Source organism: Maniola jurtina, chromosome 14 (assembly GCF_905333055.1).
Source record: "Maniola jurtina chromosome 14, ilManJurt1.1, whole genome shotgun sequence".
NCBI lineage: Eukaryota > Metazoa > Arthropoda > Insecta > Lepidoptera > Nymphalidae > Maniola > Maniola jurtina.
Window position 1 is genome coordinate 6,433,143 of NC_060042.1, and position 11,513 is coordinate 6,444,655.

An 11,513-nucleotide genomic window follows, 5' to 3' on the forward strand; every position below is an offset into this window, starting at 1 on the left:
TCGCTCGACTTCATACCTAGGTACATTACATGTGTAGCTAAACAAAAATTATTTTCTACTTTTTAGTGTTTTTGGTTTTTGAAGTCGGTTTTATTTTTCTTTAGAAATTTTTTTATCTAGTTACTGTAACCTTTACTTGTCGGGGGTGTTATAAATTTTTAATTTACGCTTGTATATATTTAACTGAATACTTACTGATTTCATCATATTTATTCAGATCACATTTTGTCGTCAGTCAATGGAAAGTCAGCTATTAAAACTTTAAAGTCTGGTCACTTCTCAATTTCGCAGAATCAAAATTGCCGTTTCAACGGTAGTAAGTAGTTCATTAAGCTCTACATATAAACGGTAATCCAATAAAAGTTGTTTTGGTACTTATAGATATTGGACGAAATTAATACTTTCATGCGTACCCAAGAACAATAATAGACGCTTTTAGACCTCTTGCGATAAGATATAAGTACTTAATGATAAAAGATAAACTGCTTCGTATTCTAAAGATAACAACTGTTGGTAAATATTTTCTGGAAAATTATAAAAAAAGTGAAACAGAATACAAAGAAAACTATGTATTTTTCATACAATACTGCTGCAGCGATAGTTTATCTTTTTTACCTTTGTTAAATTATAATCTTTGGACTAGAAACTAGATGGCGCTATTAACCCATGATGTGCTTAAAATAATATCTTTCCCTTGTACAGTACTGTTCAGATAAATGTGACTAATCGGGCATTTACCGATCAATATAATACATATAATATTATCGGTCCGTACCCTATTTACGTTTAATAAGTTTATTTCATTTTAATAATATTATTTAGGGTTAGGCGAATCACCCCGCATGTCTTTAACCACATCCATGCAAAAAATCACGTTGATCCGTTGCTTTGTTACGACGCGATTGTAGGACAAAACAGTAAACCAACAAACAAACACACATTGATTAGGAATAGTGATTTTATAGTACCAAAGCCTAGGAAAAATTGGCTCGCATATTTTATGAAAGTACACCTCAAAACAATAGCTTTTGTGTGCTTAAAGAAACTTGGGACTTTACATGCAGGTTTTCTTTATATCATAGCCCACCAAACAGTGCTTATCCTACTTTCAAATGAAGCAATACAAGATTTGGCAGGTAGGTACTTATTATCAAGTTCAAGAATCTGTCACAGCAAGGATTTATTATGTAAGAAATTATGATAGAAATAGGAATAAGATCCTACCTTTACCTTATCTATCTTCTATAACTACCTTAATCTAGGTAAAATCCTTTGCTAACTCACAGCGATATAAATTTTGACGTCTTTGCTCATTCATTTTTATTATGTGGCACTGTACAGCTTCGTCAGAAACAGATATACGTAGTTGGATCGTTGAATTCTCAGCTTTATATCCATGTGCATAGAACTTATTTTGCAAATATGTACCACTTGGAGCGCTATCGCATTTGCCAGCGTCGCCGTCATGATTACAGCCAGTCAACTCACCGACCTTGGCGCAAAAAGTAGAAACAATCTTAATTCCCAATGCGGCGTTTTTATTAACTAAGAGAATATTAATAAGGCGAGATCAATTCTGAGAACTTGATAATAATAATTTGAATATATACAAGCAAAAGAATACCAAACAGTTTATTGTAGGTGCCTACCAACGAGTATTTTTGACGTGACAACGTCTTATAATTCGATAGAGCCGGATGCACGCACGAAAAAACCTGACTCATGCGGCGTTACTTCGCTCTGAGGCGTTCCATGTAAGGCTTAAAGTGCAAGCGAGAGCGCGGATCGAGCGACAAAGAATCACAATCGGCCTTTGTTGTCACGTTCAACTATCGTCAGTAAACCGACTTTACAGACAACCAATTTTTTTGGATTATCGAATTATTTTTTGCATAATTGAATTAATATTGAATAGGTAAAATAAATTCACCTTCTCAATGTATTCACCAAAAATTTCGATTAGTAGAAATTACTTATTATCTTTAGTTAATTATTATTATTTTGAAATCTAGGGTAGATTTCAAAATAATAATTTCCCTACTTAAAATCTCCCAAAGACAAAATAAACCGTTTTATTCTTTAAATACTTACAAAATTAAAATATTGTTTGTCTGTTTGCTCACGCATCGTTGATCCGATTTAAGTGAAACTTTGTACAGTTGTTGCTGGCATTTGCATTGAGGTTCTGAGTTCTGACATAGTACCGATCTTACAATAACGCGCGAGAGATATTAATAAAATAATTGTTGCAACGCATACCGGGTATCGGGTATAGGTAGTGGTGTAACGACATAGGTATTTATTTTCGCTAACACCATTTGTCGTATAGTATAAACTCAAATATAAACAGCTTCACAGCATGCAGTCTGTTCAGTGGTCGATTTCCCCCATAAATTCAAACCTTAGCGGGCTTACTTTAAAGTTTAAAATTAGAGAACTATAACACGTTTTCCGTTGCACATGATAGGAATCCATAAAAAATTAAACCCCGAGGCCCGAATGCTGAGCCCTCGACGCGGGTCGCGGACGGCTCTCACTCGTCCCTTCATACTTTTTGTGTAACAACCCTCGAACGTTAGTTTACTTCTTTTGGGACCCGTTTTTGTGCCGCCACATCCGTGCCTGAGTCTCACCCCTTACCATAGATAGAAATAAAACTTAAGGGGACAGCAGGGATGTCTAATCGTTTTCCGCAGAATAATATTCTTAACAAGACCCATAGACCATTTAAATAAATAACGGTTTTAGCTTTTCGTTTATCTTTTGTTCTTATTAAAAAGGCGGGCGCTATTTTTAATCCAGGTAAGCAGGTATATCTGTGAAGAGCTTTTGAAATAAAAGATTTTGTGCCTTGGAAGCAATTTGAGCCAAGGGTCTTTGATTTTATAAAATTGGTCCCTCGTGTTTGGAACCTTTGAGAGAATATGCTTGAAACTTAGAAGGAAGCTTTGTTTATGGGTTAAACTGAATTTTAATATGTAGGTAGGTATATGCACAAAGTTTTATAGGGTTCCATACCTCAAAAAGAAAAACGGAACCCTTATAGGATCAATTTGTTTCTGTCTGTCTGTCCGTCAACCGTCCGTCGTGTCTGACAAGAAAACCTATAGGGTACTTCCCGTTGACCTAGAATCATGTTTGTCAGGTAGGTAGGTCTTATAGCACAAGTAAAGGAATAAATCCGAAACCGTGAATTTGTGGTTACATCATTTAAAAAAAATTACAATGTGTTTCAATTTTCAAAGTAAGATAACTATACCAAGTGGGGTATCATATGAAAGGGCTTTACCTGTTTTATTCTAAAACAGATTTTTATTTATTTTTATGCATAATAGTTTTTGGTTTATCGTACAAAATGTCGGAAAAATTACCCGAATACGGAACCCTTGGTGCGCGAGTCTGACTCGCACTTGGCCGGTTTTTATGAAGTGAAGCATTTTCAGATTATTCCTTTCAAGAAAGTTGAATTTTAAGTTTCTAGACTCAACGGTTTGAATGTCAGTGAGATAAACAAATTTAATAGCTACTTATAAATATCTAAGTAACCGAAGTAACCTAAGTAAATAAGTACTTACATAAATCTTTAATATAAGTGAAACTAGCTATAAAATATAACACGTCGCGCAGTAGGTGGGTACTGGGTATTATTGATTCTGAACCTATCGATTTTCAGTTTTGACTTTTGAATTTGGTGTGGATAAATCCAAACTAAGCCCATTTTGATAAAACTATTGCTAATCTGTTTCTTTAGATAGAAGTTATTACTAGTGGAACAATTAAACAATCTATCTTTTGCTATATAAATTAAGGGTCATTGAAGTGAAAGAATGAGCCTTTCTATCTGAGATTCAGTATATTTTGTGAAGAAAATAGTTACGAAATTAAAAATATAACATTTGAGATAGTCTATTATATTGCTTTGATTTCATTGAAGAACCATGATATGAATCAATCATAATGTTTCTTGAAAAACAATAGGTACCTAGGTAATATTGAAAGTAACCATATCGAAGAAAAGCTGTTATTAACCTTTAATCTGATAGACGTGACACAACAATGGTGCAAAGATTCCTATTTACAATAATTACAACGGACTAGGTAGCCAGTGCGCTTCACAATGGCTTAGCGGCTTATCATAAAGAAACGGATATAAGCGAAAATTAAAAAAGAGGGAGCAAAGCACGTGGTGATCTATCAAAACAACAAAGCCGATTGGTGTGGTGACGTTCCACCCCGGTGATATGTACGTCGTACTACCTAAATGCCTTATGTACACCACTAGTTACTACTTCATGACTACTCCGAGCTCAGTGTGTACTGCATTGCAACGGAAAATATGCGTGTTTACCAAAGTCGTTTCGGTAGAACGGTGTCGTGTGTTGCGTCACGTTTAAGGAAATTGATAGTGCGCCGAGGTCGACGTGACTAACATAATTGTGAACTTTACGTTTATTTGTGTCAAATCATAAAAATATCTTAGTTATATCAGTGCAATTGTGTGGTTTTACAAAATGGAATCAGTTTGCCCCTATCCCGATATCATTTGTGGAGACCTGATTACAGTGCAATGCCACGACTTCGAGTGTGTCCGCTATAACCTTGCTACGTTAGGCGAGTATGACTTTTTATTTCAAGCATGTAGCTAATTGGCGATATAAGTCTGTAAATCTAGATGTATTAATATTTTAGCTACTTTTTTAATCCTACATGTAACGAAAGATTAAATCTAAATATAAAATAGGTCAAAAAATAACATGTTTGTAGTAATAATATCGAACGTCATAACGAGGTTCAGTCGACAAGATGGCGACGAGTGGGGAGAGGGCGCCCAGTTGGCCAGGTGCTGCCGCCGCGTCGAGTTCGGCGCTATAGCTAACTAAATAGGTACGCAGAACACAGTGTTGTACATTTAGAACGTTCACAATGGCTACCGCGAAAGACACGTCTACTTTCTTTCTGGAGGCAGATGCAGAACAATTTGATAGTGTTTTAAAGTTATACCCAGAAGCGATTAAACTAAAAGCCGAACGGAAAACAAAGAGACCTGAGGAACTCATAAAATTGGACAACTGGTAAGTGCGAACGTCTTTCAGAGGAGAAAATGCGGCCGTGGCGTGTCAATGAACTTGTATTGTGTGTGTATCCGTGCAAACTGATTTGATAGCTACCTCCCTCGCGGACTGCATCTCTAGTCCGCGGACGGCTCATTAAAATCACTGCGTCACGTGGGATCGATGTCAATTTGACACTATCGTTTTTCCTGAAGCCAGTGTGGGGGAAAATATCGCCGCGCTTAGGCGTTATAAAATGGTGGCTGTCCTTTACGTATCATCGGTCGTAAAATGCATTTATTATGTACTAGTTTTACAGCGTACTCTCACGAATGCATTGATTTCTTTACAAAATACTATTCTTGATAATCCATATAAAATGTTACTGTATTCCTAACTACTTGTGGCTAGATAATACAATGCTTTGTTGAATACAACTCACATCCGTTCAAAATGGTGACTTGCCATTTAGCGTTGTAATATTATTTTGTCATCGTTATAAATGTATTAATTCCTACATGAAACCTTACTTGAATCCCTTATGCATATATTCATTGCCTGGATAGATTCGATTTCTCTCATAATAATGGTTAAAAAAATAATGACTCATCAAGCTGGTACATGTGTCTTGACACATTCCGTCATACATAATTACATGCTAACTTTGTTCATAGATATTGCTGCATTCCCAAATTCTAAAATAATGTTTGGATTACTTATTTAATATATTCCAACCATTTAATTTCAACTAAGTCACTCAAAAAAATATTTAGGGTGTATGAAGAACTATAAACTGTCATCAATTTTGAAATAAAAGTTTGCAAAAAAATTGTAAGTAATTAGTTCGCCTTGCTTATGATTAATGCAAAATTATGAAGATTTACGTTAAATTAAATTTTCTTTAATTTCTAGTGATGTTTAATAATAAATATTTGTACAATAGGTAGGTTACACAAAATACCTATTTGTAAGTGGTAAAGCGCAATTTTACTAATATACGTATTTACTTAGTAGGTACCTATCGCTAAGATACAGAATTTATTTAGGTAGGTACTATCCTAAAATTTTCTAAAATGTTACAATAATTATAAACATAATTGACATCATTTTATAAATTATTTTTTATCATTATTTAAATATTAGTATATAACGTATTCTTGTATTTCAGTTAAATAAAAATTTAAAAATATTCATTAAAAAAGTTACCTACCTACTTATTAAAAATTAAAAAGAATTTTTTGTTAGATAATTGTTAATACAATGCAATAGCCTTAAATAGACCCCGTTACCTTATCGTCTGATATTTCGAGAAGAAAGGAAGACCAGATGACACACCTTGGAATTTATAGAAGTTGTGAATAAAAATATTAAAAAAAAATGCAAAATGTCAATCTGTTTATTTTACTCTGGCCCTAACACTATCTATAAATACTTAATCATCACAAACATGACGATATTTTCGGTAATATTTTTGTATGTATTTGAAGAATTAATTTTTTTTAAGAAAAAAAAGGATCCCTTATAGGATCATTTCGTTGTCTGTCTGCCTGTAAAGACCCGTTAGGGGCATCAAAACTTTTTTTTCTCTCGTGTGGCTTTACAAAGTTTAGCCACACCACCTAATCTTATAACCATATGGTTATAAGATTTTATCACGAAAAAATTAAAGTGATATTTCTTATACGACGGTACGGAACCCTCGATGGTACGGAACCCTTCGGGTGCGAGTCCGACTCGCACTTGATTGGTTTTTTGTGAAATTTACCTACTAATTTTTATATCTAGTCATAATTTTCGTTAACTTTATACCTACGTGTGCCATCTTGCCCCCTACTTACCCTTTTTCTGTTTTGACATAACAAGATAATGGGGTCTAGTTACAGCTTATCGCGGGATCTAAAAACTTTACATTTTGCATATTATGGGCGAAAAATCAGTAAAGTAAAAGGATTTGGAAAAAGTAAAGGATTTTACGAATTCCAACCCCAGCAAAGCCGGGGTAACATCTAGGAGTAGGATGTTTTTGTAACCGCAACATGTAACAAAATTTGTATTTTACCATTACAGGTACCAGAATGAACTACCAAAGAAAATCAAATCAAGGGGCAAAGACGCGCACATGGTGCACGAAGAACTGGTGCAACTCATGAAATGGAAACAAGCAGTAAGTTACCTGAGCTGTATATACTGCGTACATTTGAAATCACCAAAAAAAAAATTTACTGTCACATAATATACATAGATGACGCAGTGCGTAATTAACTCTTGTAGTGGTCTCCATAAAAGTGTTCGTTATATTTTGTACGAAGATACGGAACCCCTCGTGTGCGAATCTGACTCGCACTTGACCGATTTTTTTAATTGGATACCAGAGCTGCTGCACCCATATTACTTAGAAATTCTGTTTAAGATTTAATTGGAAACTGAATCCATCTGGATGAGTAGCTATTATCCAGATGTGTTTAAGATTAAGTTATACCTATTATAATCTAGATGGATTTATATAAATTGGAAACAGCTCCGAAAAGGACAGGATTTTTATTTAAATACGTTGAACACAAGGTACAGTTAAGCAGCTAAGAAGTTGGAACCAATAATTTAGACCCCGTTCACACGGCATTAACACCGTAACTTTATTGCAGAATAAATTTTCGGAACACTATTGGTTGGTAGTGGCGCATACACTCAATATAGAACCGTTCACACGGTTAAGACTGTATGTGTTTTTTTGCAGTACAAACAACATGAATACGTAATTGTTTTATACCCAATGTATGCGCCCACTATGCATTCGGCAGGATAAATTTTATCCTGCAAAACACGTGCGGTGCAACTGCCGTGCGGACAGTCTTATTCTTCTCATTCGAGGAATCCAAACGGTATGCGTACTTATAAATTTAATGAGTTCTTCGCGGAGGCTTCGAGCGTTCCGGTACGATGCCGTGTAGAAGCCAAAGGGATATGGGTTTATTAAAAAATGCGACACCCTTTCCAGGTTAGCCCGCTTCCATCTTAGACTGCATCATCACTTACCACCATGAGAGATTGCAGTCTAGGGATAACTTGCATCTGAATGATTAAAAAAAAAGTTAATTATTAAAAACATTTGTTCCAGAGGGGAAAATCTTATCCTCAATTATCATACCTCATAAAAGTGAACACGCCGAGAGCAGTAATGGCAGAGACAAAGAAGGCGTTCAAGAAGTTGCCCAACATAGAGTCCGCGATGACGGCGCTCAGTAACCTCAAGGGAGTGGGGACGGCCACGGCGTCGGCGCTGCTCGCGGCGGCCAGCCCGGAGATCGCGCCCTTCATGGCGGACGAGTGCATACAGGCCATCCCAGAAATGGAAGGAAGCGATTACACTGCCAAGGAATACCTCAATTTTGTTAAACATATTAGAAATGTCTGTGATAGGTTAAATAAGGTACGTACACAGCATTTTTTTTATTAACTTGAGAGAACTTATTTATTTATCCTCTTTCTGTCCAATATTATATTCCCGGGAATTCTCTACAAATAGGTGCAGGACTGTGAATTCGTGGGTTAACTACATCTAGAGTCTAAACGCATTAAACAGCTAATTTTGTCTAAATTATTTAAGTAAATAGGTTTTTAGAAATACCGCTTATGTTCGAAGATACTGGTGATCACTAATATATTGAGTATGCTGATTTTCATTCTCTAAATTGAAATGCATCAACCTTGCGGTACGCCCTTGCAAATTGAAAATCCGATTTGAACAACTGAACATCCACTAAGAATTTGTGGTTACATCATAAAAAAAAAAAATGTGTTTCAATTTCCAAAGTAAGATAACTATACCAAGTGGGGTATCACATGAATGGGCTTTACTTGTACATTCTAAAACAGATTTTTATTTATTTTTATGTATAATAGTTTTTGATTTATCATGCAAAATATTGGAAATAATACCCGAGTACGGAACCCTCAGTGCGTGAGTCTGACTCGCACTTGGCTAGTTTTTTTTTTTAAAAAAACTTGTTAACAGGAACAAAACGGCTGTGGTAAAAAATGGTCCCCTCACATGGTCGAACTGGCGCTATGGACACACAATATAGTCTCAGAGCTACAACCACAGCTGCTCGGCAAAGAGCCCAGCCTCGTCGCGCCCACGAACGGCGGCTCCCCACTGCCCAGCGACGAGAGCAATCTGGAACCACCCTCCACTAATGGCAACGGTGAGTAAAGTATTCTTGTGCCAGACAAAATTTTTACCCTACTACGTAACAAGGAAAGGTTATGATTTTAGCAGTCTATGTATGTGTGTATGTTTGTATCCAGATTCTGTGTGTTATGTGTAAACTACTGGGGCGATTTTGATGGATGAGGTGTCATTTGATTCGTTGCAGAAGTCCAGGTGACATAGATTTTATACGAAAAATATTGACCTAATGGATGTTTCGTCAAAAAAAGTGGGGCTCTTCAAATTTTTTTTTTTTTTGCTATTGTGTCGAAAGGGATATCAAATGAAAAAGGAAAAAAATTCGAGTTCCTAAATATAAATGTACACAACAACATTAAAATATACCAAGCGACAGAAAAAACATTTTACTACAATATTTCAGTTTATCTTGTACTTAAAGCTCATTTTCAGAAACTCCTATTAACAAAACAACATAATTACCAAATAAAATTGTTTAACAATCGAATCTATTGGGGTACAAATAGACTCAAGGCCTCCGGGGATTTATCCTAACAACAAGTAACCTTTTGAGTTTTAATCAGAGCTAAAAATTTCAAGTTGCAGAATATAAAGTAGCTAAGTGACCATTCCTATTCTTTCTAAGACAGATGGCTTTCTAAGCTGTTTCTGTTACCTTTAGCAGTCCCCCGACGTGACGAGCGCTTGGATAAAAACTTTACTAATTAGATTAAACTTATACGGCCAATACATACTTACTTACTTATTTTTTTACTTTTTAGAGGTTGTAGTGTTGGGGGTTTTAAATTTTAATTTTTCCGACATTTCATTAAACTTGAATATTATACTTTTGGTGTATGGTTAAAAGTCTATTTTAGTTGTCTAATAATCTTATATTTATTTATTACAGGTAAACTAGGCGTGGAAATAGTAAACGACGACACAACGTCATGCACAGAAGACTCAATGGACGCGAAAGGCGCGTCCCCCGCAACCCCCGCCACCCCCGCCTCTCCCTCCGACAACTCCGACTCGGCCCTCAGCACGCCGCGCGCCAAACGGTAAATATCACTGCCCGTGTTACAAATGCAAAAGTGTGTTTGTTGGTTTGTCCTTCAATCGCGTCGCAACACAGCGATTTATTGCATGGTTATAATTAAAGACATGTCGGTCCGCAAGACATTACTAAAATAAAAGGAAGTCCGCTAAGAAATTAAAACATAACCGACCAATTCCTCCATAGGTACAAATGTGTACAGGAAAAACTGTCTGGGACAACGCTGTTAGTAAATAAATAATGTAAAATAATTGCTACAATCTTTTTCACAAAGACCCTGAGACCTGCTGCAGCGGGTCTTTGATTTTTTGAAAAAATATAATCGTCGATATTATTATCTCCCATCTGCCAATAATAATCATCGTTATCATCATTACCAACCGATAGACGTCCACGGCTGAACATCTTAACGTACACAATCTTGCAGGGACTTCCACACGCCATGGTCTTGCGCCGCCCGAATCCAGTGGCTCCCTGCGACTCATTTGATGTCCGTCCACCTAATCTAGCACCTTGAGACCCCAACGTCTATAAGTTTTTGGAACTATGTGCCATGCCCATTGCCACTTATGCTACTACTTTTCCCGCAGACAAGTGGAAGAGGCGAGCTCGGCGGAGGAGAGCTCGCTGGGCGAGGCCACGGACGCGGCGGACGCGGCGCCGCTCGCCAAGAAGCTGCGCGAGGCCACGCACTGACACCCGCGCGCCCCCGCCCGCCCGCGCCTATAAATAGCTCTTAGACTAAAATATTGTACCTAGGTAATTTATTTTTCAATTCCGTTTAATTTTAAAACATTAGGGTTAAGTTTTAAGACCGGTCGATTTTGTAAGTTTTATAGGGTATTATTATTAATATTTCGGATGCGTTTCGACTCGGACGGACTCACGGACGCTCTGCGAGCGCGAGAGCGGCTCGCGACGGGGCCTAGAGTTAGGTTTCGTTTGTATGTTTAATGTTTGAAAGTTCGCATCCCGCGAGACATTCCAATAATTGTAAAGTTGGGCGGCGCGAGGGGACGTCGCCGCGAGCTCCGGACCAGATGCCTTGACGTGGCCAGCAGGCCGTCACTCCATTGCCTTATGACACAGTCTGCCCGCAGAGTTTATATGCAACAAGATAATACAAAGGTCGTGTTACCCGGGCGCCGGGCACACGGGCCCACAATGTAGTTTTTATTGAACAAATATAAGATATTAATTTTATAATGTCGCCTTTTTAATCACCTTCCCTTTCTCCTTC

At 36.9% G+C, this 11,513-nt stretch overlaps 1 protein-coding gene and 1 long non-coding RNA gene across 5 annotated transcripts in view; both read left to right on the top strand.

Moving 5' to 3' along the window:
- Positions 1-11,513, top strand: part of LOC123871934 — a 218,907-nt gene that overhangs the window by 197,536 nt on the left and 9,858 nt on the right. The window lies entirely within an intron of this gene.
- On the top strand, positions 4,088-11,479 carry LOC123871925. 4 transcript variants are annotated; one of them, XM_045915982.1, is made up of 6 exons: positions 4,088-4,611; positions 7,119-7,215; positions 8,167-8,478; positions 9,061-9,253; positions 10,127-10,277; positions 10,864-11,479. In XM_045915982.1, the coding sequence occupies exons 2-6, from the start codon at positions 7,171-7,173 to the stop codon at positions 10,967-10,969; spliced, it is 807 nt and encodes a 268-aa protein (XP_045771938.1). In that variant the 5' UTR covers positions 4,088-4,611; positions 7,119-7,170; the 3' UTR covers positions 10,970-11,479. The 4 variants fall into 4 exon arrangements, with proteins under 4 accessions (XP_045771938.1, XP_045771939.1, XP_045771936.1 ...); XM_045915983.1 differs by lacking the exon at positions 4,088-4,611 and adding an exon at positions 4,767-4,884; XM_045915980.1 differs by lacking the exon at positions 4,088-4,611 and adding an exon at positions 4,794-5,072.

What these genes read in the sequence shown, in the direction of transcription:
- LOC123871925 (XM_045915980.1), top strand. Translation starts at nt 4,924, where the DNA reads ATGGCTACCGCGAAAGACACGTCTACTTTCTTTCTGGAGGCAGATGCA. An exon ending in TCATGAAATGGAAACAAGCA is followed by an intron (nt 7,216 to 8,166) that starts GTAAGTTACCTG and finishes CATTTGTTCCAG; the next exon opens with AGGGGAAAATCTTATCCTCA. An exon ending in AGCACGCCGCGCGCCAAACG is followed by an intron (nt 10,278 to 10,863) that starts GTAAATATCACT and finishes CTTTTCCCGCAG; the next exon opens with ACAAGTGGAAGAGGCGAGCT.